Source organism: Gymnoscopelus microlampas, assembly GCF_963454915.1.
Source record: "Gymnoscopelus microlampas genome assembly, chromosome: 20".
Classification (NCBI taxonomy): Eukaryota; Metazoa; Chordata; class Actinopteri; order Myctophiformes; family Myctophidae; genus Gymnoscopelus; species Gymnoscopelus microlampas.
Window position 1 is genome coordinate 374,167 of NC_139957.1, and position 25,834 is coordinate 400,000.

Below are 25,834 nucleotides of genomic sequence, written 5' to 3' on the forward strand. Positions count from 1 at the left end.
TTAAAGTTAAGTATTCAAAAGTACATGCTTTTAAAAATATCCAAAGTATCCAAAAGTACAAATTACAAGGTACATTTGCTTTTCAATATCAATGCGTGTATTCTATTGAATAGACATTTTCCAAAGACATTGGAACGCATTGTGAGCTTGTTGTAAGTGCAATATTTGTCTTTGAAATGTGGTAGAGTGAAAGTACCGAAAAATACAAATACTCAAGTAAAGCACTTGATAAAAAAGTACTTAAGTACAGTACTCAAGTAAATGTACTTTGTTGCTGTCCACCGCTGCTTATCATTCTGTTGGTATCCAAACAGCATAATTCTTCAAAGCATTGTGTTCAGAGGTGGGATGAAGTGAGGTGGAGCATTGGAATTCCACTCTCTCTCCAAACACCTCCATTCTCAGGCTGATGTAAGCTTCAAATGGAAGTTGATCTAATGTGTAGCTTACAATATACTCCAGCATATGGTGGTGTTGCACGGCGAAAATAGCAGATGTACAAGCTCACAACGCCTTGCCATGCAACATGTTGTGAGCTTGTAAATCTGCTATTATTGGCATCTGCCACCATCTTACGACAAAGTATATATACTGTATATCAGACTCACCCAACGGTGGTTTGATGTAGCTAGCATACAGAACCGTCCATTTTAACCACTAAACCTGTGCCCGTCGGGCACCGGCCTACTCGGGAACGATGCAAGTTGGTAACGATGTAATACCTGTTATATGCCAGAGTACCCATTGTAACCATCTCTCTGTCTGCCTGTGTCCCTTTTGTGCCCATATGTCTGTCTCTGTCCCTTTTGTGCCCATATATGGAGATCTCTGTGTCTGTCTGTCTGTCCTTCTTATACCCATGCATGGATATCTGTACATCTGTCTGTCCTTGTCCCTTTTATGGCCATATATGGAGATCCCTGATGTTACAAGTGTATGGCCATATTGGGCATGCTCACAAATGGGCAAATTTTATACATTTGAAAACTTGTGAAATAGTGGAGCGGCTAAATGCTTTTTATTGGCAGAATCTTTCAGTTGATGATAAAAGCGTGAAAATTGGCATGAGCAGTCTCCATGGGTCACTTGACAAGAAAATTGTCCGAGGCAGTTGTAATTTCAAGATGGCGGCCATTTTTCAAGATGGCTGATACCTTAGTGAGCAGTTAAGTGATATGATGGTTTATTTGGTGATACAAGCATGACAATTGGCATGAATAGTCTCTGTGGGTCACTTGACAATAGGCCACCCACAGCTACTTCACATTTCAACATGGCGGCCATTTTTCAAGATGGCCAACACTTTAGTGGAGCATTTAAGTTATATAATGGTTCATTTGGTGATACAAGCATGAACATTGGCATGAGCAGTCTCTGTGGGTCACTTGACAATAAGCCACCCACAGCTACTTGAAATTTCAAGATGGCGGCCATTTTTCAAGATGGCCACCACCTTAGTGGAGCAGTTAAGCTTAAGATACAAGCATGAAAATTGCCATGAGCCGTCTCAAAAGGTCATTTGACAAGAAACCCCACAACCACCGCTTGAAATTTCAAGATGACTGCCGCCCGCCATGTGGATCTTTAAATGATACCTTTTCTCATAGAAATGTATTGGGTTCCTCAAAAAGCTCTGTCAAGAGAGGTTGTTTGACTGTGTTTTGTCTGACTACTCGCCCACGACCAGTCCAGTTTGGTAAAACCTGTCAGGAGTTGCCTCCCACCGGCATAGCTCTCAGGGTTCACTGAGGTACACAAGCTCCCTTACCACGACAAGGTAACAGTCACAAGGGCGGATTTATTTTTTATTTTTTAACTAACAGCCATTACATGTGTCAAATAAATACTAAGAAATGGGGAAACAAAAAATATGACTAATAAATGAGCACAGTTGTGGTGCTGATTAGCACAGTTGTGGTGCTGAACGGACAGTGCTCCAAAATTATAATTGAGCAATGGCTAATACTGAATGGCAGTAGCCACGGAACCATGACAAACTATACTAAGGAACTAAACTGAAAATATGCTTCACCGTTACGTATGGCAGTGGAAGGCAGTGGAAGCAATGTTACAAAGTAACAACTGAAAATTACACACTAATAGACTGGTGACAAAGTAAAACATGATGCACTGATGTGGCGAGGGGAAGCCGAGCCATAGGCTTACACTTGAAAACACAGAGGACAACGGGGAATAACTCTGGCAAAATAAACATGCAAATAGGTTCTAGCAGGGGCAACTATATAGGCATGTGCAACTGAGTCCATATCTGAAGCACTTACTGTACACCTTCCAGTACATGCCTTGGTGCACCCACATTTGGTCAACTCCCAACAACTCTCCGCAATAGGTGGAAGTGGAGTCCAGAAGACTTTACACTTCTCGTCCTGTTCCACCCATCCCCAGTCAGATGGCTCGGCATTTGTGGATGTCGCTTCAATGCCTGTCCCCACACGTATCCAGCCTCATAAGAAGCACGTTTGGCATGCTCTTTGAGTGCTGCTTGAGTTGGTGGGATCAAGTCATAATGTCTTTGCTTTCTGGCAAAGAGATCAAGATGTAGATGCTCTCTTTTGGGCCCTTTCCAGCTCTGTGATGTTGAACCTAAGTTTACAGCTTAAATTATATTTTGCTCTGTTTCTTGTCAATGTGCTTTCTATGCCATCACCTTCATCTAGTCGGGTTAGACTAAGTAAGATAGGTAGAGCATTGATCTTATGAAATAATGGAACATTTCTTGCAATGGTATCATAACCAGTACGATCGTGCTCTCTGTTGAATAAACTCGGCTGAATGAGTTTTTCCTTGGTGACCTGCTGACAAATGAAACATCTGTCCCAGTTAGTTTTCTCAACTGTTATGATGGCTTCTGCCATGTCTGCAGCATAGGCAGAGGCCGAGGGTTTATCCTTTTACCACCTTTTACCAAGCACTTTGATGTATGGGATACAACTAAGTTCGTGCCTTAACCCTACACCTAGTCCGATCGTTCATCCAATGCCATTTAAATCCTGTGCGATCTGTACACCATCCAGTTAACTAAAACCCCATTAACCTTGGCTCGGCTCTCCCGCGCTGGCACAACCTGTCAATTCAGGTGCGGCTATCTAATTGTTTTGGGGTAAATTAGACAGCATTTGGGGTACTAACTTTCAATTAGCTGACATTGAACCCCACTCTGAGTTTAACAGCAGTGATATATCACCAGTGTGCCCTGGTAGTGCGGATATTCACTCTTATCTAATCTATCTATGATCAACAAATCAACACAACTGTATTGTGATGTGTTAAAAGTTGTTCTTTAGCATAATAACAATAATCGTATAATTGTCCTTAATGAAAAAAAACATACATTTCTATGAGAAAATGTATCTTTTGAGGATCCAGGGGGCGGCCATCTTGAAAATAGAAATTTCAAGTGGATGTGAGTGTTTTCTTGTCAAGCAACCCTTAGAAACTGCTCATGCCAATTGTAATGCCTGTATCAACAAATAAACCATTATATAACTTAATTGCTCCACTAAAGTGTTGGCCATCTTGACAAATGGCCGCCATCTTGAAATTTCAAGTAGCTGTGGGTGGCCTATTGTCAAGTGACCCACAGAGACTGCTCATGCCAATGTTCATGCTTGTATCACCAAATAAACCATTATATAACTTAATTGCTCCACTAAAGTGTTGGCCATCTTGAAAAATGGCCGCCATCTTGGAAATTCAAGTAGCTGTGGGTGGTCTATTGTCAAGTGACCCACAGAGACTGCTCATGCCAATTTTCATGCTTGTATCACCAAATAAACCATCATATCACTTAACTGCCCACTAAGGTGTCGGCCATCTTGAAATTACAACTGCCTCGGACAATTTTCTTGTCAAGTGACCCGTGGAGACTGCTCATGCCAATTTTCACGCTTTTATCATAAATTGAAAGATCGTAGCACTTAGCTGCTCCGCTAAAAGGGGACATTCTGCATATTGAGTAATGAGTATACTTTTACTTTTGGTACTTTAACCCGAACACAAACTGCGAGTCAATGTTTAGAGATTGTTGCGCTCAAAGCATTAAGTTTAGGTACAGTAGAACGTTTTTATCTACATTTTATGGTAGATTATACATTTCACTCACTAGTCATTAACTATATAATATGTACCTTGTTTGTTTGATCATTTAAAATATGTATAGAACAGATTTTAAAGTAACATACATACACACACACACACACACACACACACACACACACACACACACACACACACACACACACACACACACACACACACACACACACACACACACACACACACACACACACACATACATACATACAGAGACTCGGTGCATTTATTGTAAGATATCCCCCCCACTGACATACCTGCCTGCTACTGCTTTTATATTCACGGAACGGCATTGAAATCTATTTTAGAATATGTGTTCATTTATTCTTTAAGTACATGCCGTAACGATGCAATAAGGAGATGCAGAATAGATATGTAGGCTGGAAGCAGGTCAGAAGAGTCTGATGATTCAGTGTACCTACAGTACCACCCTGATGAGACTAATGCCTCACACAACATGAAACAATATTTGCATTTACAGTTGACAGCACACATGCACGCACACGTGCGCACACGTAGCAGTTGTGGCTCAGAGCCTCTGCCTGATGACCAAAAGCCTGATGTCTCACCGTGGCATATAGGGGGTAATCACCTTTAGGCTAGTGGATAAGATGTTGGCTTTACACGTGGGAAACCTGGGATCGAATCCCAGGCATAACACACACATGCACTCGGTGGTGTAAAGTCACTAAGTACATTTACTCAAGTACAGTACTTAAGTACACTTTTGAGATACTTTTACTTTACTGGAGTAATTTCAATTGTCAACTTTTACTTCTACTCCACTACATCTCAGTAGCAAATATTGTACTTTTACTACACTACAATTATTTGAAAACTTTAGTTACTAGTTACTTTGCAGATATAAATTATTACACTATAAAACATACATTAACCGCTTAAGACCTATTTTATACCTCGGCTATTTGAAAATAGCAGATCTACAAGCTCACCACTCGTTCAAACATTTTAGTACTTTTACTTTTGGTAAAAAAGTACATTTTGATAGCAATACTTTTGTACTTTTACTCAAGTAAATTTAGAATTCCGGACTTTTACTTGTAACAGAGTGCTTCTACATTGCAATATTGATACTTTTACTTAAGAAAAACATTTGAGTACTTTTCCCACCACTGCGATGCACTCAGACACACGCACGCCCCTGGTGAAGGTAGTGTACACTGTAAACATACCCGCCCTTCATCTTACCCCTCCTTTCTTTGTCTTCCTCCTCCTCCCCCTGCTGCACTTTGAAGATTTCTTTACTCAGCTTCATCAAAGGGGAAATGAGCAGGAACAGAGCAAAGTGGTAATAAAGAAATATCTTTAGGCCATATAGTTAACACTGCATGGACCACTGGTGCATGGGAACATTAAGACCGTGTTAATGTGCTACTACCTTAATGTTAATATCAACCTTTTGGCTGATAACATGTCACATTGTTGCTGTCGAGAGAAACCTTGTGTCCAAAACCATTCCTTTTTTATTATTATTTCAAAAACATATAAGAAAAGTTAAAATTTGCCAATCTACAGGCTCACAACGCATCGCAATGCGACGTGTTGTGAGCTTGTATATCTGCTTTTGTGCAACACTCTTGTATGATGAAGTAAGGCATATTTATGGGGGGTAAAACGTTTAAATGTGGCTGTGTCTGACTGACAGCAATGATGTCTATCCTGGTTTACACAGTCAGTGGTGGAAAAAGTACTCAAATGTTGTACTTACTACATACTGCAATGTAGAAGTACTCTGTTACAAGTACAAGTCCTTAATTAAAAATTTACTTGAGTAAAAGTATTGGTATCAAAATGTACTTAAAGTACCAAAAGTAAAAGTACTAAATGTTTGAAAATAGCAGATCTACAAGCTCACAACGTGTCGCATCACGACACGTTGTGAGCTTGTAGATAGGCTATTTTCAAATAGCCAGGTATAAAATAGGGCTAAAGTGGTTAATGTATGTTTTATGATGTAATCAAACCTTTCCAGGTCAGGGACCCCCAAATGTATATGCAATAGGCCACAGACCCCCATCTGAAAATGTTTTGTGCATGCCATGGACCCCCATACAATATTTAATGCTCTTAAAATGTTTCATATATATGTTTATTTTATCAAAGATTTGGGGAAAATATAAGATATACAAGCTCCTGATTGTGATTCTATATGAAATCCTCAGGGGTCCTGGAACCCCCTCAATGACCCCTGGAATTCGTCGGACCCCAGTTTGAGACCCACTGTCCTAGACTCTTCTCCGTTTTCTACTACAGTCTGATAACTCCCCTCCCCTATTTGCTTATAGATTGCAGCTATACTTGCTACCATGCTACTGCTTGTAAAAATGCACAGAATGTACATTGTAGATAGCATATTGTTTAGACACAAGCTAGGTTCATTGTTTACCTGCTATGCTATAGTTTCACATTTACATAATGCTATTTACAGTAGATAGCACACGCAGAGAGAGAGATTGGAGTTTTGTTTCGTTTTTTTTGTTTGTTTTGCAAGCTCATGACTTTCACTCCGCTTCAATTCAAATAGAAATATTGTACTTTTGATATAAAAACATATATTATGAATTAACCACTTAAGCCAATCAAATATCTACAAGCTCACAACACGTGGTGTGAGCTTGTAGATCTATTTTGTATTATTTTTAGATGTTTAAAAAAAAAATGTACTTTGTAATTTGTACCTTTGAATACTTGAGTATTTACTAGAGTATACCAGCCATCTTGACACCAGCAGTGACAGCTTTGATCTGTGACATCACATCCTGTCAAATAACACAGAAATAAAAAGCAGATAGAATGACACATCATGAAACCAGGTCAGGAAACATGTTGGTACTTTTATTTAAAAATAGTGTTCGGCTCTCATGTGACGTCCTCAAGAAGACGTTGAAAACACTATGAATGTAGAAGACATTTAACCAACAACCTCTTATGGCTTTGTGCTGTTCTGTGCAATTCTGTGACACATTTCAATACAAATGCAGTACAACATCATGAAATGTACAATTGTCTGTACCAGGGCTATAAGTTAACTAAAACTAAACTAAAAATAAATAAATAAACATGTTAGTTTATTGAAATACAACAAGAGAAAAAGATAACCAATCGAGGACGGAATGTCCTTAGTTTTAATATTTGTCAAAGAATCTACAAGCTCACAATAGATCGACAATATGTGCACAGTGTTCTTGCCCCTAACTAATCCATATTACAATAAAAAACTAAAACTAACAGTAAAATGAATAAAAGCCAAAATGAAACTAAGCCTTTTCTCAAAATAAAAACTCCTCGCAAATCAGCTTTAAAAACCTAAACTGAAAAAAAGTCTAAACATATATTGTATTTGTGCATAGGATGTACTACTACTACTACTACTACTACTACTACTACTACTACTACTAATAATAATAATAATAATAATAATAACTAGAAAAAGTGCTCCAGGTCAGGTAGGTTAGTGTGGGCCAGCAATGTTCAGAATTCGCCAATCAGGCTGGAATGTGAAAAATCAAGATTTGCGTGATGTTTGGAGAACATTTGTAGGAGTAATATAAATAAAATGTTTAGCAAAAACCGGCCTCCTGGTGGCGCTATAATATGGTAATGTTGAAAGGGTGGCATTAGTGCAAATTAGCGCGTGCACAGTTTCACCGCAATTGGAAGCTGTGTTCATGATTTGCGGCATTTTGTTCAAAACGTCAATCTTAGCCAATCAGGAATGTTAAAAATAGCTCTCCATTTTGATAGTCATTGCTATTGAGTGTTTGTTCAGTAACATGGCTCTCCTCCTACCAGTTGGGATTGGACGTGAAAACATTGTATAAACGGCTAAAAAGTGATTCCATCGACCTCCCTGAATTTGGTGTGTAAAAATACGACTGGCATGACCAGGAATAGCAACCCCCTCTTTCACACAGTGTACAGTAGATGACTCAACAAGTGATTTCCGTGACATCCAGACACATTTGTGTGTGTGTTTTTGTCAGAATTCTGTTAAAAAATTAAGGAAAGCAAAAAAAAACTTAAAAACACCGACACTTGAGCTACAAAAGCAACAAAACAGACAATATACGTGGACAATCAAAACATTTTGGAAATATTGTATTTTGATGTGTCATAATTAAACTTAATGTTGATATGGCACACTGACTGACTTATCAAGTAAATACAAACATGGCACTAATTGTCAAAAAGGTTGCTGACCTCTTTAAAAATAGAGGTCAGCAGGTTGAGCACAATGTCCCAGTGGGACTTGTATCTCCATATTTTGGTAAATCAATCCTACTTTTTTTTTTTACAAGAGTATCGCACAAATGATGTGAAAATAGGCAATGTATAAGCTCCGAACGTGTAGTGTGCTTAGAAGCGATATAAGAAAAAAGTAAAAGTGGTTACATCTGTCTGTGGGTTTTATAAATATTGAACCAATAAAGAACTTGTGCATAATAACTGCATTGGAACAGGTTTTTTTTTTTCCATTGGCTGAAACGTTACGGTTTTAGATGTACGTTTCTACCTGACGGACACTACATCAAACTCATTTTATGAAAAACACATTTTGGATTTCATGGAGAAATACTACACTCTACTGATTGGCGGAGCTCATGCTTGAATGGAAATGTTACCGCCCCTGCAAAAGTCATGTGTCAATTTGCAACACTATTAAGAATATAAACATTATAGCAAAGACAACAGTTAAACCTTAGATGAAACAACGGACGATTGTCTGGTTGGACGTGTTGGAAAGGTATGTGCATATGGTTTATAGGATGAGTAGTTATTTCACTTAAAATATGTACACCGTCTTGCGCCCTTGACTTTTATTATTTCTTGACACAACTCAAATGAGTAATGGTCATGATTAATCTCCTCGTTGTTTGGCTTGATTTCAGATGCAAAACTCTTTATACAATGATGTTCTGAAACATTTATGGAGTAAATTAATGGGAAATAAAACTTCAGGCAGTTAGGCTGTTCAAAAAGTGGACTATCACTGTTCAACTACTAACATTCAAGTCCTACCAAAGGCCTTCATTTCTACTGAACTTAAGTGAGAAAGCTGTTTGCAAATGTCACATAGCTTACCATGTTTTTTTTATCCTGTCCATTGTGTGAACAATTCATGCACTAGAACTAAAGAGTGAGTTGTGTTTTACTCTAGAAAATGTACATGTGAGTTTAGACATACATCATTGACATAAGCAGCTGTGTTATTTTAGATTTTAGCGTTGGCTATTCAAAAATAGATGTACAGGGCGTCACTTTGTGCCGCGCTGCGAGCTTGGACATCTGCTATTTTTTTAACAATTTTGAAAAATATTGAAAGGCATTTTTAGAATGGGCCTCAGGTTTTAATTGGGTTACCAAGAGCAACACAGTGGTGTGGTAAAGCACTGGTTCTGAACGTTAGGTCCGGGGACCACCAGGGGTCCAAATGGACATTTACGGGTTTGTAACTCAGAGAGTGTGCAAGTGGAATCAAATAGATCCCTGAAATCTCGCGCCTGACTAACCCATACGAAAAAACAAACACTACAGCTAATAAAAACGAAACAAAAACTGAGCCTTTCCACAAAATATGAACTAATCTAAACTAGCAAACCCATTTTAAAAAACAAACAAATAAACCCATTAAGACCTGGAACTGTGTCATTTTTAGATTTGAGCTAAAAAGCTTTATTTTACACTTTGGCTATTCAAAAATAGCAGATATACAAGCTTGTAGCGCGGCACCGAGTGCCGCGCTACGAGCTTGTAGATCTGCTATTTTTTGAAAAATCGTGAAAATGTGTGCAAATCTTTGAATATATATATTTTTAAAGCGAATATTTTTAACTCAAATCTTTGCTTCTGGGGGGTCCCTGGAACAAAATATTTTGATGGGGGTCCGCGGCCAAATACATATCATTTTGGGGGTCCTTGACAATAAAAAGTTTGAGCACCACTGATATAGAAACATATGTTTTTCAGAAAACTGTTGGGATTTAGAAGACATGTAGAATCGGCTTCAGGTCTTAAAGGGTTAAAACTAAACAAAAAAACAAAAAACGAATAAGAAATGCAAAACTATAATGACCTCCGTGTTCATTGGGACGGCACCATGTCCTTAATAACGGGCTCCCTGTTCAGGTAGGTGGCCCAGTATACCAGGTTGAAGCTTCCAAACAGCACGGGGAACATGATGCGAGACATGCGGTCGATCTTGCTCACACTGTTGAAGGTCTTCTTGCTCTGCTGCTCCGCCGCCTTGGCCTTGCTGCCGCCGTCGCCCCCCGCCGCCGCAGCCTTGGAGACGGTGGGCAGGGTGGAGTCCTTGGTGATGTTGGGGGCGTAGTTGGCGACCGCCACGGCGTAGGCGTTGTTCTTCTTCATGACCGACGCCTCCTTTTTCTGCATGGAAAGAACAAGTTAAGAGTAGACAAAATATAAAATCCAAAATCCACCGCCCTCGACATGAAGTCAAATGGCTTGATCTTTACTAACAAAGTGAATGTGGCAAATAGGCTCTATGCACAGCAGCCATATAATCACTTCCTTCACAGGTGTTACCAATGATACTAATGAAGGCTCTGTTCCATTTAGTGTAACACAGTGGTTTCCACGACCCCCATAAGTCCGAGAGTGTACAAATGGAACCAAATGGACCCTTACGGGTCCATTTGGTTCCATTTGTACACTCTCGGACTTATGCTTCTCAAAATGTATACAAATCTTTTGAAAAATACCAGATCTACAAGCTTCATTAGTATCATTGGCAACACCTGTGAATGTCTTCACACTATGGCTGCTGTGCATAGAGCCTATTGTCTAAACAAAAAAACAACAACAAAACAAATCTCGTTCGGGGATCCCTGGCACAACACACATATATATATATATATATATATATATATATATATATATATATATATATATATATATATATATATATATATATATATATATATATATTTCTATATATATATATATATATATATATATATATATATATATATATATATATATATATATATATATATATATATATATATACACATTTTCTTCAGATGAGTGTCTGCGGACAAATACATGTTTTAGAACCACCGGTGTACTGTCTTAGACTGGGGAAAATTAGATTGTCCTTGAGTGGCTCCACCAAAAAACACCATAATCTGGAAAATATGGAGTCTTTTCTTACAACGGGTGCATTTGGATATGCGCACCGGGAGCGCACAGGTCTTCACCCATTAAGACCTGGAACGCTTCTGTGTCACTTTCTCATTTCAGCTGAAAAGCATTATTTTACACTTTGGCGAGTGCCGCGCTATGAGCTTGTAGATCTGCTATTTTTGAAAAATCGTGAAAATGTGTGCAAATCTTTGAATGTATATTGTTTAAAGCCAACATTTTTAACCCTTTTCTTTGCTTCTGGGGGTCCCTGGAACAACACATTTTGAGATGGGGGTCCGTGGCCAAAATACCTATAATTTTGGGGGTCCTTGACATGAAAAAGTTTGAGAACCACTGATATAGAAACATACGTTTTTTTTTCAGAATACTGTTGGGATTTAGAAGACATGTAGAATCGGCTTCAGGTCTTAACACATCGGGTGCCAAACACGGTCTGAACCGTGTGTTTACTTAGTGGCGGTTCCGAAGCTTCGGTGCCGAACACGGTCTGAACCGTGATTTCAGTCTTTTTGTTTTTTTCGTTTTTCTCCGCGCGGGCGGGGCTAGAGCAGCTCTGGGAGCACCCATTGTAATCCAGCGAAGGAAGTGCCAGATCGCTCACCGGAAACACTTTTTTTCCCCCCATCCGGTTCCTGTCTATTTCCTACTTTGAAACGCCTATATCTCCGAATCTGTTTCCTGTGGGGAAAAACGGTCATGCGCGATGCGCGATTCCCCCCCCCGTTGTAACCCGCGAGGGGATGTTATGGTTCCAGCCTGTAGCCAGGCTCATGGCAGAACATGAATCGATGCTTTTTTTGGCGTGGATTTGCTTGTAACGCACGTGGAAACAACAAACAGCAAAGCGCAGTCAATGGGAGAATGCTGGCACCCACGGTAAGTTGTTATGAAAAAACGCTGGCACCCGATGTGTTAATGGGTTAAAACACGAAAAAATAAAAAAAATAAAAAAACAGAAAATGTGCTCCTCGGAGCACAGGTCTCTGCCAGGCGAGGTGGTAAAAATCAATCTGTCTTACCTATTTATATTACATATTGTGATGTCACGTGAAGCTTGACCAATGTTAGGTGTTCACAGACGGACGGACACACACACACACACACACACACACACACACACACACACGGACGGACGGACGGACGGACGGACGGGCGGACGAAGTGAAAACATACTCTCCACCATGCCTTCGGCCTGGCGGAGACAAAAACAGAACCAGCGATGTAACTGTACCTTGTCGTTAACCACGGTCTTTCCATCCCAGGCCCAGCCTCGCTTGGTGAAGTAGTTGACGGTGGCAAACTCGATGAGAGCGGAGAAGACGAAGGCGTAGCACACGGCGATGAACCAGTCCATGGCCGTGGCGTACGCCACCTTGGGCAGCGAGTTGCGGGCGCTGATACTCAGCGTTGTCATGGTGAGCACCGTGGTCACGCCTGTAACCAAGGCAACACAAATACAAATAATGTATCGCTGTCAGGGGAAAACCTTGTATCTCTGTGTTTCTACTTTTTACGTTTTTATGTTTTGTAAAAACAATGAAATAGCCAAAGCTCACAACGCTATATTAGCTTTTTTTGTGAGATAAAAATAATAGAGATAAGAAATAATAACTACATTGGATCCATTGGAACACAGTTTTTTTTTGCATCTTCTGAAAGTTGGACCTACAAGGTTTCCTCCCGACAGCCACCATTTGGAGCATTTTTATTTATATTTTCCCTGAAATGATGCCTGTGGGTCCCAGGCTGAAAAGCCCTGACATTGAGAGTTTGTTCAGTTATTAAACACTCTATACTAAAGAGGGCATTCATAAAGAAAAAAAAAGAAAACGAAAAAAGAAAAGGTTGAAACATGGAGATACAAAGTTTCTGCCCGACAGCAAGGTTCTTCATAATGGATGAGTGCCACAGTGCACACAAACACTACAGGAAATGACTTTCCAAAATAACAACAAACAATCAACAATAGCAGCAGGACTTCCTCCGCTGGGACTGATTTGGTAAAAATATAGATGAACGCACGCACGCACGCACAACATCAGTGGTGGGCAAAATACTCAAACCACTCCAATAGGCTCTATTCACAGCAGCCATATTATGAAGACATTCACAGGTGTTACCAATGATACTAATGAAGGCTCTGTTCCATTCTGGTCAAACAGAGTCAGGGTGCTGATATTGTGCATGTTGGCCCACTGGAAACACTCTTACACCAGTGGGTCTACAGTTGGGGGTCCAGGGACCCTCATGGGCTTCCAAATGGCCCCTTACAGATGTGTTACTCTGAGAGTGTACATTTGTACACTCAGAGTCGTGGAAACCACTGTGCTACACTAAATGGAACAGAGCCTTCATTAGTATCATTGGTAACACCTGGGAAGGAAGTGATAATATGGCTGCTGTGCATAGAGCCTATTGACTATTGGAGTACTCAAAAGTGAGTATGCACTTGAATACTTCTATTAAAAAAAATAACAATGACAGTGAAAATAGACGTGACCACTAATATTTGAAATAGGGCTTGAGTGGTTAATTCATTATGTACTTTTTACCTTCCAAAGAAATGTGTTGAATGAAAAGTACACTTGTCATCAACTTCTTTCAGCCCAAGGACCCCTTAGCTGAGAGAGTTGAGTGGTTGGTGGATATCAAGACAAAACTAGGGAAATAAGTGTCTATTATATCCCCTATTCTGCACATTCCCCATCAGATGTTTTTAACCCCATGAAACCTATAGCGTTCATATTCTGGGGGCGAACATTCTGTGAAAATAGCAGATCTACAAGCTCACGATGTGCTATTTTTGTGGAAGAGATTATATTCAATGTGCATGTACAGAAGGGGGCACGGTGGCGCAGTCGGTAGTGCTGTCGCCGGGGACGCTGTGTTTGCATGTTCTCCCCGTGTCCCCTAGGGTAGGTACCCTCACAAAAAACATGCAGTAATCCTGTTTTTTTTTCCTCCTGATTTCTCAAGAGGAACAAAGGACACTGATGAAATAATATTTAATATCATATTGTTTATGTCCCTCAAACGTTTTTCAAAAGGTTTGAGCCTAAATCAAGCCTCAGATACTCATTCCAACTAACTTCTCTCTGGCTTATAAAGCACTTTCACCTGCAATACCACATTGTCCTGTTTGGCACGGGGCGCTATTGAGCCAGTTTGTATGCATGTTATCTCCTGGTTCTGTGTGGAAAAAGTAAAAAAAAAGAAAAAGAAAAAAAACTTAAAAAGGAACTCAAAAACGCAGCACAACTGAATACCCAGAGACGCACAGCAGGGGAAGAAAATCGGGGATATTTAAAGCACGTCTTTGAGAACATTATAATCTCTGCTTGCCAGGATATATCACGAAGAGGGCACACAGGCCGGGACTCCTTAAATCAAGGACATGCGAGAGAACTGATGAAACTGCATGCTACTGACAATGATAATAAAATAAAATAACCAAATAGATGTTTAGAAGGAGAGAAAAATGCTACACATACACGCTAACAGTGAGACTCAAAAAACAAAGTTCTTGATTTAATGGCCTAAACAAGTCCTAGAAACAATTGTATCTGAAGTTAAGGATGCAGGTGTGTTACAACAATGGATGTATCATGAACAAGTTGCTGTCTTTCTCCGGTATGTGTCCCATTCACTTTTAATTGGGTTTTACCGTACGGATCTGACTGATGGTGATTCACCCGATGCTTTGATTAAAAACATTTTCTTTTTTTTTTTAAATACTTTTTTATCTCACGATTTTGTGACCCTATTTTTAACACCCAGTGCCAATTGTCTATGTAATCCTGGGCACTACCTTCCCTCTGCCAACCTAGGGAGGCCAGGGCCAAGCTCATGCCTCCTTCAATGCATGAGAGCCAACTGACCTTCTTGTCACCTGACAGGGGGGAGTTTCCCTGGTTGGACGTAACGCGTGGAAGGAACACGTTATTCCAACCAGCTCCTTTCCCCTCCATCAGGCGCCCCGGCTGACCGGGGGGAGGCAGTATAGTGACCAGGATTGCTACATGTTTTTGTGAGGGTACCTACCCTAGGAGAGACGGGGAGAACATACAAACTCCACACAGAGTAGGCCCTTTCGCCAACCCCACCTAGGGTATGGGCGCTGATGACACGGAGGAGAGAACACGCCCCCAGCGCCCACAGCGTCCCCGGCGGGAATCGAACCCAGGACCTTCTAGCTGTGAGGCGACAGCGCTACCCACTGCGCCACCGGGCCCCCAAAAACATCTTTTAAAGTTAACACTGGAGGGTGTCCAGTGCTATGATGGAGCTGCCAGTATGCAGTGATGGACGAAGTACTCACATTTGTTACTTAAAGAACGGCTTCACCAATTTTCAACCTATCTTCATATAATTGGTCCTCACTAATGCTCATTATAATATGGTACCATTTTTGTCTACTGGTCTGTGTCTCAGAGGAGGGCTGTGGACAGTTCAGAAACCCGCCTACCAGTGACATCATCGATGAGGAATCCAAGCTAATAGAAATTGCAGGCTCTCTATTCCTGGAAAGTTTTTTTTTCCCCCACTAATCCTCATTATGCAGTGTACTGACACTCAAACATGCACTGAATGTCCCTTATGAGCTGCCGTTCATGCAGAACGACATGGAGCTGGTTGCTTGTTTCTGAAGAATCTGGCAACACCGAGGACTAGCTTCACGTCGTTCTGCATGAACGGCAGCTTGTTATGTTTAGTGTATACAATACATACAATAGAACTAACACAATTGGTGGTTTCATTTTGTCTCACTGCTCTTCTATTGAGACATTTACATTGTGTGAAAGGTCACCTAGACACAGGATATATGACCTGAATTTTGACCTGATGGTCAAGATTCAATATATCCCCTGAACAAGCATGCAGGCTCTATTAGCTCAATGGTGAAACAAAATAGATTGCACAGGAAACTGGCCTCAGTTCCGGGCTAGAAGAGGGAAGTACATAGTGCAGCTTTAAACACAAGTGTGTGTGCGTGCGTGCGTGCGTGCGTGTGCGCGCGCATGTGTGTGTGTTAAGGAAAACAGGTTGGGACCCACTGGTGTAAACTAACCTACTAGCAGACAGGATAAGTACATGTAAAGCTGACCTCAGTGTTTGGTTGTTATGTATAAAGCAGGCTGTGGCTACAGTCATGTACAGTTACTTTTGTGTGAAATTTGACGTGAATTTGCACATCTCATCTTTCCTGTGCCGGTTCAGAGAAGCTTAATGTCTTAAAAGATTAAATAAACTTCCACACCGCTTCTGCAATCAAGGCGAGATTATGGATTACTTTTTGAGAGTTTATGAAGCACCTCAACTGCAAATATCATTCAGTGACAAGAGCTGTTCTGAACAATACTGCATCGTCACTGTCAGGGTGGAAACTTTGCGTGTGCAAAACTGTTACTTTTCAGGAAATGGGAAAAACAACCTGTGTTCCAATGGCTTTAATGTTATTATTTAGTTCAGTGGTTGTCAACCTTTTTCATGCCAAGGACCCCTAAATTGATATACATTTGGCCGCGGACCCCCAGCTGAAAATGTTTTGTGCCAGGGACCCCCAGTTAAAAATGTATGTAATGTATTGTAAATATATTCAAAGATTTGCACACATTTTGAAGGTTTTTCAAAAATAGCAAATCTACAAGTTCATAGCGCGGCACTCGGTGAAATAATGGTGATATTGATTTGAAGTCATATTGTTTTCTTACCAAACACAGTCCTGGCGGGGACAGACTCTCTGTTGAGCCAGAAGGACACCTGTAACATAATAATAACAATAATAATGATAATAATAATAGTAAATGTATTAATTATAATTATAATAATAATTATAAATATAACAATTACTATAATAATAATAATTATTATAATAATAACCTGTGACAGTATAACGGTCATGATGCAGGGCAGGTAGGTCTGGATGACAAAGTATCCGATCTTCCTCTTCAGGTGGAAATGAGCCGTCATCACTGTGTACTCACCTGAGGATAGGGGCAGAAAGTACATTTACTCAACTGAACTTAAAGGGATACACGGCGAGTTCAGAGGTAAATAAACACCAGCAGTACTTTTCCCCGACCACCAGGGGGTGACGCAGGAGGGACTTCCATAGAGAGGTACTTTTGAAGGGATGGTGCCTGAAAACAAGTTGCTTTATTGGGATACAATATGCGGAAATTCCCGCCCTGCTGGTTCTCTGATTTTTTATTTTTAAATAGGCTCTTTCATGATAAATTGACCACATATATGAAGTTAAACAACTAAATTCTATCCACACGCTATCTTAAAAGTAAATTATGTGCCTCAAAAACGAAGTTTGAGAGCGTTTTAAAACCGAAAGTAAACGTTCATACGGACACGGACGCGCACGGACGCGCACATGCGTGCGTTAATTTACGTACCGGACATAAACATAGAACACATAAACATTAGGGAAAATACGGATTTCAGAAGGAGGACTGTGTTTCAATGCAGGGAAACACCCCAGCATCATTATATAGTGGCTGATAGAGGGGAAAAAATGCAAAATATATATATATATATTTTTTTTTTAAATTTAGGCTTAATGTTCCCTACAATACCTTTAAAGTGGAAATTGTATGCTGTTTAGAAAAATATATTGTATTTGTTAAGGTCTTTACAATGTGTTCAATTGTCAACAAATATATAATTGATGTGATATTTATTTTTTCCCCCTACAATGGAGTCTAAAGGCGTTGTGTGCTTGTAGATTGGCTATTTTCATTGTTTGTGTGACACTCTTGAATGACGACGTTTCATTTATGAAGAAAAAAAAAACATAACAATTTGAAACTTGGAAATATGAGGTTTCTGCCCAACAGCAACAATATTTTGTTTATTACAGATGATGTTTCTTTGAGTGCAATGTGTTTTACCCTGTATCTTAACTGCTGCAGCCTGTGCGACTGTGCGACTGAAGAAGGAAATGGAGAAGGCCTGCCAGTGGCACTATATTTAAAATGACAGCAATGCAGATTGTGATCGAAACAGCTAAAAATACACCTTGTGTTGTACCTTATGAATGTCATGTTTCAAGATGTGTAAAAGATTCAAAGCTCTTTGATGCTAAAATGCTTTCAGCTCCTGCTGTGTTTGTGGGAAGGTTGAAAGAGCTATTTGTGGGGACTTCCGTTTGTGAGAGTGAGATGGCCGTTCAAAACTGGGTCAAATCCATCTATCAGTTTCTTCTTTGAGGCTTAAAAACATGAACCAGTTAAAACCCTCTATTCTTAGTAAAAACAGACCTGAGTTACAACGGTACTTGGATACTATCTATCTATCTATCTATCTATCTATCTATCTATCTATCTATCTATCTATCTATCTATCTATCTATCTATCTATCTATCTATCTACTGCAATGTACATTTTGACAGCATATTTTGTCATAGTCTTTTGAATAAAATTCCATTTAGTTTTAGTCTTCTGGAATGTTTTAGTTTTAGTCTAGTTAAAAAAAGTGCATTGCAGTAAATCAAGCCGAGAGAAAACAAAAGTGTGGATCAACATTTTTGCATCGTCCAACGACAGATAGGCGCTAATTTGCGCAATATTTCTAAGATGAAAGAAGGAAATCTTGGTAACATGATTAGTGTGTGCAATTCAAAAAAATCTATTCAGAATCAATAATAACCCCAGGTTCTTTACTGTAGAGTCAGGTTACCGAGTCTACTTATATATTGATTCTCTCTGCTCACTAGAACCAATTACGAGAACTTCTGTCTTATATCTACAGAAAGCTACAGAAAGATATAGCTGGGTATATCTCCCAGCGGCAGTATAAGGGAAAACAATAAAGGACCAAGAATTGAGCCCTGTGGAATACCAGAACAGATGTTGTGTTTGTCTGAATCACAGTCAGCTAGATCGACAAAGTATTGCTTCTGCCTGTTAGGTAGGAGTAAAACCAAGACAAGGCCATGCCTGACAAACCTATCCAGTACTCCAGACGTTGCATACAAATTGTACGATCAATTGTATGACATGCAGCCGTTAGATGTAGTTATTATTTAGTCACAAGCTCTATTAATAATATGTTTTATTGGTTCAATATTTATAAAACCCACAAATAGACTTATCCACTTTCACTGTTACTTTCAAAAGCTTTAAAAACAGCCGATCTACAAACACGTTGCATCACGACACATTGTGAGCTTGTAGATCGGCTATTATTGTTACTTGTGTGCAGGTGTGATACCCCACTATATTTTAGAGTTGTCATGGGAAGACCTTGTCCAACTTGACTCATGCTCTTCCTAGGTGATCAGGGTGGGGCCTACATTCCAGCTTAATGGCTCATAGCTGGCAAGAGCCAGCTTTGACAAGGGGAAGGGAGACCAAGGTAAAACTATAACAGACATTATGTATTCAATTAAACTTAATCCCTTAAGACCAGGAACGCATCTGTGTCATTTTAGATTTCTCTGGCTATTCGAAAATAGCAGATATACTGTACAAGCTCATTGCGCGGCACTGAGAGTCGCGCTATGAGCTTGTAGATCTGCATTGCTTGTAGATCTGCATTTTTTTTATCGTGAAAATGTTTGCAAATCTTTGAATATTTATATATTAGCAAACATTTTTAACTCCAATATTTGCTTCTATGGGGTCCCTGGAACAAACTATTTTGAGATGGGGGTCCGCGGCCAAATACATATAATTTTGGGGGTCCTTGACCTGGAAAAGTTGGAACACCACTGATATAGCAACATACTGTTAGGATTTAGAAAAACAAAATAGATATGTATTTGGCCGCGGACCCCCATCTCAAAATGTTTCGTTCCAGGGACACCCCAGAAGCAAAGATTTGAGTTAAAAAATGTTGCTTTAAATACAGCCTATATATTAAAAGATGTGCACAAATTCTCCACGATAAAAAAAAGCAGATGTACATATATGCTATTTTTGAATAGCGAAAGAAATCTAAAATGACACGCGTTCCGGTCTTAAAGGGTTAATGGCTCGGGAAGGGAGACCAGGGTAAAACTATAACAAACAATGTTTATTAAATTAAACTTAATAAACTAATGTAAAGTAACTTAAATTAAATGTAGGGGGGTGGAGATACAAGGTTCCTGCCCGACAGCAACAAAATGGACCCGGGTACTGATATAGTTAGAGGTTGGTTGTACTGACCAGTGCTGGATTTGATGGTCTCCTTGCCAACGGCAAGTCCCATCAGGTCATACTGGTTGAGTCTGGATCCATCCGGTGCCACCTCCACCGACTGGGACGCGTTACGGGTCCAGTTATATGTCACCTCTGTCTGGGTGTAGGCATCTGTAGTGACATCATTAACATTATATTATATTATGTCACCTCTGTCTGGGTGTAGGCATCTGTAGTGACATCATTAACATTATGTTATATGTCACCTCTGTCTGGGTGTAGGCATCTGTAGTGACATCATTAACATTATGTTATATGTCACCTCTGTCTGGGTGTAGGCATCTGTAGTGACATCATTAACATTATGTTGTATGTCACCTCTGTCTGGGTGTAGGCATCTGTCGTGACATCATTAACATTATATTATACATGTTACCTCTGTAAGGGTGTAGGCATCTGTCGTGACATCATTAACATTATATTATATATGTTACCTCTGTCATGGTGTATGTATCTGTTGTGACATGATCATTGACATTGGCCGCGTTTCCCAAACGAATTTGAGCTCCTGCGTAGCCTAGAAGCTGCGTAGGTGCCTCCACGCATCTGCGCAGTAGCAACCCCGCTGCGCACTATCTTCGTTAGTAGCAGCTGTGTGTGCCCAACGTCTCATCTAAATTGGCTTCAGTAGACACCATCTTCGTAGGTTCCGTTTCGTCTGTGCTAAAACTACATTCGTGAGACAGCATGCACGTGAAGAGATCCTGGACGTAGCCTACGTAAAGCCTACGTCAACTACGTAGTGCTATCCTACTATAGTTTAAACACCCTTTGCATACATATATCTATATATACAGGATTTTGCAAAAATACTAAGATAAAGTCGCACCTTTATCTAACTTACCTTTATATGAATTGGACACTTACATTTTTATAGGTACATTCTGTAATGTATTAAAATGCATTTTTTTAAGGTGACATTTCAATGATCTTAAATAAACACTGCGGCCATTGTTCGCCGTTCTAAAAAATTCAGAGGATAGAGGGGGCGTCCCCCTGCATGATTGACAGCTTAACGCGTAACGGGCGACGCCTCCCCAAAAAAACAGACATATATACAACAAACACACTGCGACATGCCGTGTTGATAGCTTGCAGATCTGTTATTTTGGGTAGGGCGAGCGGCTGCAGTGCTTCGTCCTCTATGCATGAACCCGAAGTTTACAAATCGTACTCTCACGGATAATCCGATCATCTAATAAAAATATTAAGCACATGCCAAGTTAACCAAAGGTATATAAATGATGCTGAGCTAAATATGTTTCCTTAATTTCAAAGTTTTATAGTTAAACGTTATGATGAAAGTGCAGTTCCTCTCTCGCCATGTTTATGAATGGTTAAAACATCTTTTGAAAATAGCAGATCTACAAGCTCACAACGTGTCACAAGCTTGTAGATCTGCTATTTTCAAAAGATGTTTTAACCATTCATAACATGGCGAGCTGTTGCGCTCGCCGAGCGCAACAGCTGTCACTTTGTGAGAGGAACTGCACTTTCATCATAACGTTTAACTATAAAACTTCGAAATTAAGGAAACATATTTAGCTCAGCATCATTTATATACCTTTAGTTAACTTGGCATGTGCTTAATATTTTTATTAGATGATCGGATCATCCGTGAGAGTACGATTTGTAAACTTCGGGTTCATGCATAGAGGACGAAGCACTGCAGCCGCTCGCCCTTTTACGCACCGGCCCGGCCCGGCCGTAATATATATATATATATATATATATATATATATATATATATATATATATATATATATATATATATATATATATATATATATATACACATACACACGTGTGTGTGTGTGTGTGTGTGTGTGTGTGTGTGTGTGTGTGTGTGTGTGTGTGTGTGTGTGTGTGTGTGTGTGTGTCGGTCTTTTCATAGATTTCATAGAACGAGTTACAGGCGGCCCAGGGCGCTCGTTACAAAATGCTTCGTAGGACAGTACTCCCCTCCTACTGTGGGCGGGGAGTTGCTGCGCGCATTCTGTCTCACGAATGTACTTTTACCACACACGCAGCCAGTTTAGATGGCACGCAGGGGCACAACCACCTGCTACTAATGAGGGTAGAGCGTAGGTTTGGCCGAGTCCCAGCTGTGTAGGAGACGCTTGCGCAAGCTGCGTACGGCCACGCATGACCTGAAATCTACGTGCCTGCTATGGTACTGCGAAGCATGTGACGTCACACGTTAGACCCGTCGTCGGACCTGCGACGATGCTCTACGCACGAGCTCTTTGGGAAACCCGGCCATTAACAGTATTAGTGTGGTTGCCGTAACAGGGCAACAGTACTCTATGAACTTTATTCTAGATATTCTAGCCGCGCTACTCCTCCCACAGTTATTTTTTACACACTCGTGCCATATGTCAAATTGACCGGCTTCATCGGGAATCGTGTGCATCCATTTTGCCAAGAGATTTTTGCTGAATAGATTTCCAGCCATTTAGAATTTTCTTCAAAACACACTTTTTGTACATTCTCCTACAGATTTTGTCCAAATCTCGCAAAAATCGGTAAACATGATCTCTGAACCCATGCAATAAACATACCTGAGCGGAATTTTGATAGTCCATACCGTTCGACCGTAATAGGCTTCCAAAGTTAGTGGGAGGGGCCTATTTAACACATAATGCCTAAAATCACGAACAAAACGTCCGGTCAATCCCAAATTTAAATCACATGTCATGATCAAGTAGAGAATTTACGAAAAGAGTTAGAATATGGAGTTATAGAGGTTTCTGCCTGACAGCAACAATATCCAATTAATACAGTAGCAATCAACTACTTTAACGTCATTTTCACCAGACATGAGAGTTTATATACCGCACGGTAAGAAAGACAACAAATAGTAGCAGTTAATAAATAGATTTAATATACTTTAACGTGCAGAATCCAAAACAGGCAGCCGGTACAAGTTGCTGTGATTCAGAATTTCTGGTGTGTAGAACTCGGAACTTGGGCAAGTTACTGACTGTCTCCATAACACATACATCTGCTGTCAAAAGTATTAAAAGGATCCCTGACTAATGAGCCTTATATGCCTTAATACATTATAATTTCCTTCTCTAACTATTGTTTTTAAATTAAAACACCTAAATATTGTATTTATTAAAAAAATAGTTCTTCTATAGCTCTTTACTCAAGAGGGAAAATTGTCCATGTATAGAATGCATGTGCTTAATAAAAACGTGTTTCTATTATTAACCTAGGAAGTATTAAGTTGTTTTTTATTAAGGCATATAAGGCTTACTAGCCAGGTGTTATTTTAACAACTTAAACTACACATTTGTTTCTAAACATGTATAATAGTGATTAGTGATTCAGGATACACCACCAGGCCAAAGTATTGGTCCGCATCAACACAATGCACATCAATATCACTCAGGATTTTTACATTTGTTTGTTTTCTATGATTTGTACCTTTGCTATGACTAATGTCATTAGTATTATTGCCATCACCTGGGCAGGCGAGTCGTGTCATTTTCCTGACGTTAAAGATGTGTAGCTGGCATTGGACAATCGCTGTTGGGGTGGGATTTAGGCCAATTGGGATGCTATAGGATTTAAGTGGTTAAAAGTAGAGTTCTCAAATTCTACCCGAACCCGACCCGGCCCGGCCCGACCCGACGTTTTCGGGCCGAGCCGGGCCTCAAAAGTATGCTAATTGGTCGGGCCGAGCCGAGCCTCGGGCTCCAGAAAAAAAAAGGAAAAAAAATAAGTTTTTTAATGATTTTATGAAGATGAAGATTTTATGAAGATGGCGCTGACGGCGCTGACTTACTGGCGTTAACTTGCACTGATGTGCTGCTCACGCTCACTGAGCCAAAAAAAAAGCGATTCTGAGTGAGTGGTAAACAGAACACTCGCCCCAAAACACACTCACCCCCATTCATTTCGCGGACAGAGGCCGCCGGATTAGACCCGGGCGCGTGTGTTTGGGGACGAGCGTTCTTGTAATCCATTGCCGCATATGTAGCCATGGTTCACATTCATGTTTCAGGGCTACCGCATGATGCATCCATATCAAGGGCCCTTTTAATACAAAAACCCACGGCAATTTCGGTCTACAGTACACCAGCCTTCAACAATAGTGTACATTCAGCGGTCAGGTTCGTTCAGAAATCAATTGAAGAACGCAGGAGCGAGCTTTCCATATATAGCCACGCAGGAGGGAGTTCCATAGAGCAAGGGTACATTTCAAGGAACCGTGCCCCAAACAGGTTGCTTTATTGGGATACAATATGCGGAAATGCCTGCCCTGCTGGTTCTCTGAATTTTTATTTTTAAATAGGCTCTTTCATGATAAATTGACCACATATATGAAGTTAAACAGCTACATTCTATCCACACGCTATCTTAAAAGTAGATTTGGTGCCTCAAAAACGAAGTTTGAGAGCGTTTTAAAACCGAAAGTAAAACGTTCATACAGGCACGGACGCGCACGGACGCGCACATGCGTGCGTTAATTTACGTCCCGGACATAAACATATAACACATAAACATTAGGGAAAATACGGATTTCAGAAAGAGGGCTGTGTTTCAATGAAGGAAAACACCCCAGCATCATTATATAGTGGCTGATAGAGGGGAGAAAATGCAAAATATATATATATAAATATTTTTTAAATTTAGGCTTAATGTTCCCTACAATCCCTTTAACAACAGTCTCGAGTCTGTCTGACAGTCGGGGGGGGGAGACAAAGAAAGACTCGGTCGAGAAATGCAGACGATGCATTGCATTGCACAGAGGTGCGTGAGCAAGACAAGGATTTAACTTCATTTAAATCAGCACAGTGTAAGCACAGTGTAAGTTAATGTCCGCTGCCGTCAGCGCCATCTTCATAATAGATAAATACACATTCAGAACAGAATAATAATATTAAAAATATAAAATAAAATAAAAATACAAAATCTCTTTCCTTTTTTTTTTTCCCCCTCGGGTTTTTTCGGGTTTCGGGCCTAACATGATGGAAATAGTCGGGTTCGGGCCGAGCCTCGGGCCGGCCCAGTCGGGCCCAGTTAGGGCCGAGCCTTAATTTTCAGGCCCGTTAAGAACTCTAGTTAAAAGGTTCCATTTCTGGTTCCTCAAAGACCTTTGACAATAAAAGGTTCTCTAGATAGAACCACAAGGAACATGAAGAAGCATTCACTTAATTGTTATTACTAATTTATTGTTAAAGTGGTTAAAATGATTGTGATGCTATATTAACACATTTTGCTGGGGACCCCCTGGCACCCCCCACCAAGGACCCCTGAGGGTCCCCAGACCCCATTTTAAGAACCAATATTTTAAAGAACCATTTAAGAAGCATTGCTATGTTTCTGTGTG

At 40.2% G+C, this 25,834-nt stretch overlaps 1 protein-coding gene across 1 annotated transcript in view; it reads right to left on the bottom strand.

Moving 5' to 3' along the window:
• Positions 1–10,215: 10,215 nt before the first annotated feature.
• gabra2a (gamma-aminobutyric acid type A receptor subunit alpha2a) overlaps positions 10,216–25,834 on the bottom strand; it is a gene marked incomplete at its 3' end in the record, with an annotated part of 37,569 nt that continues 21,950 nt past the window's right edge. Inside the window, exons 4-8 of the mRNA XM_084045387.1 lie at positions 20,461–20,604; positions 17,182–17,285; positions 17,013–17,061; positions 12,533–12,735; positions 10,216–10,521 (exon numbers count right to left, since the gene is read on the bottom strand). Coding sequence (XP_083901513.1) covers positions 10,216–10,521; positions 12,533–12,735; positions 17,013–17,061; positions 17,182–17,285; positions 20,461–20,604 — 806 coding nt within the window. The remainder of the gene's footprint in view (positions 10,522–12,532; positions 12,736–17,012; positions 17,062–17,181; positions 17,286–20,460; positions 20,605–25,834) is intronic.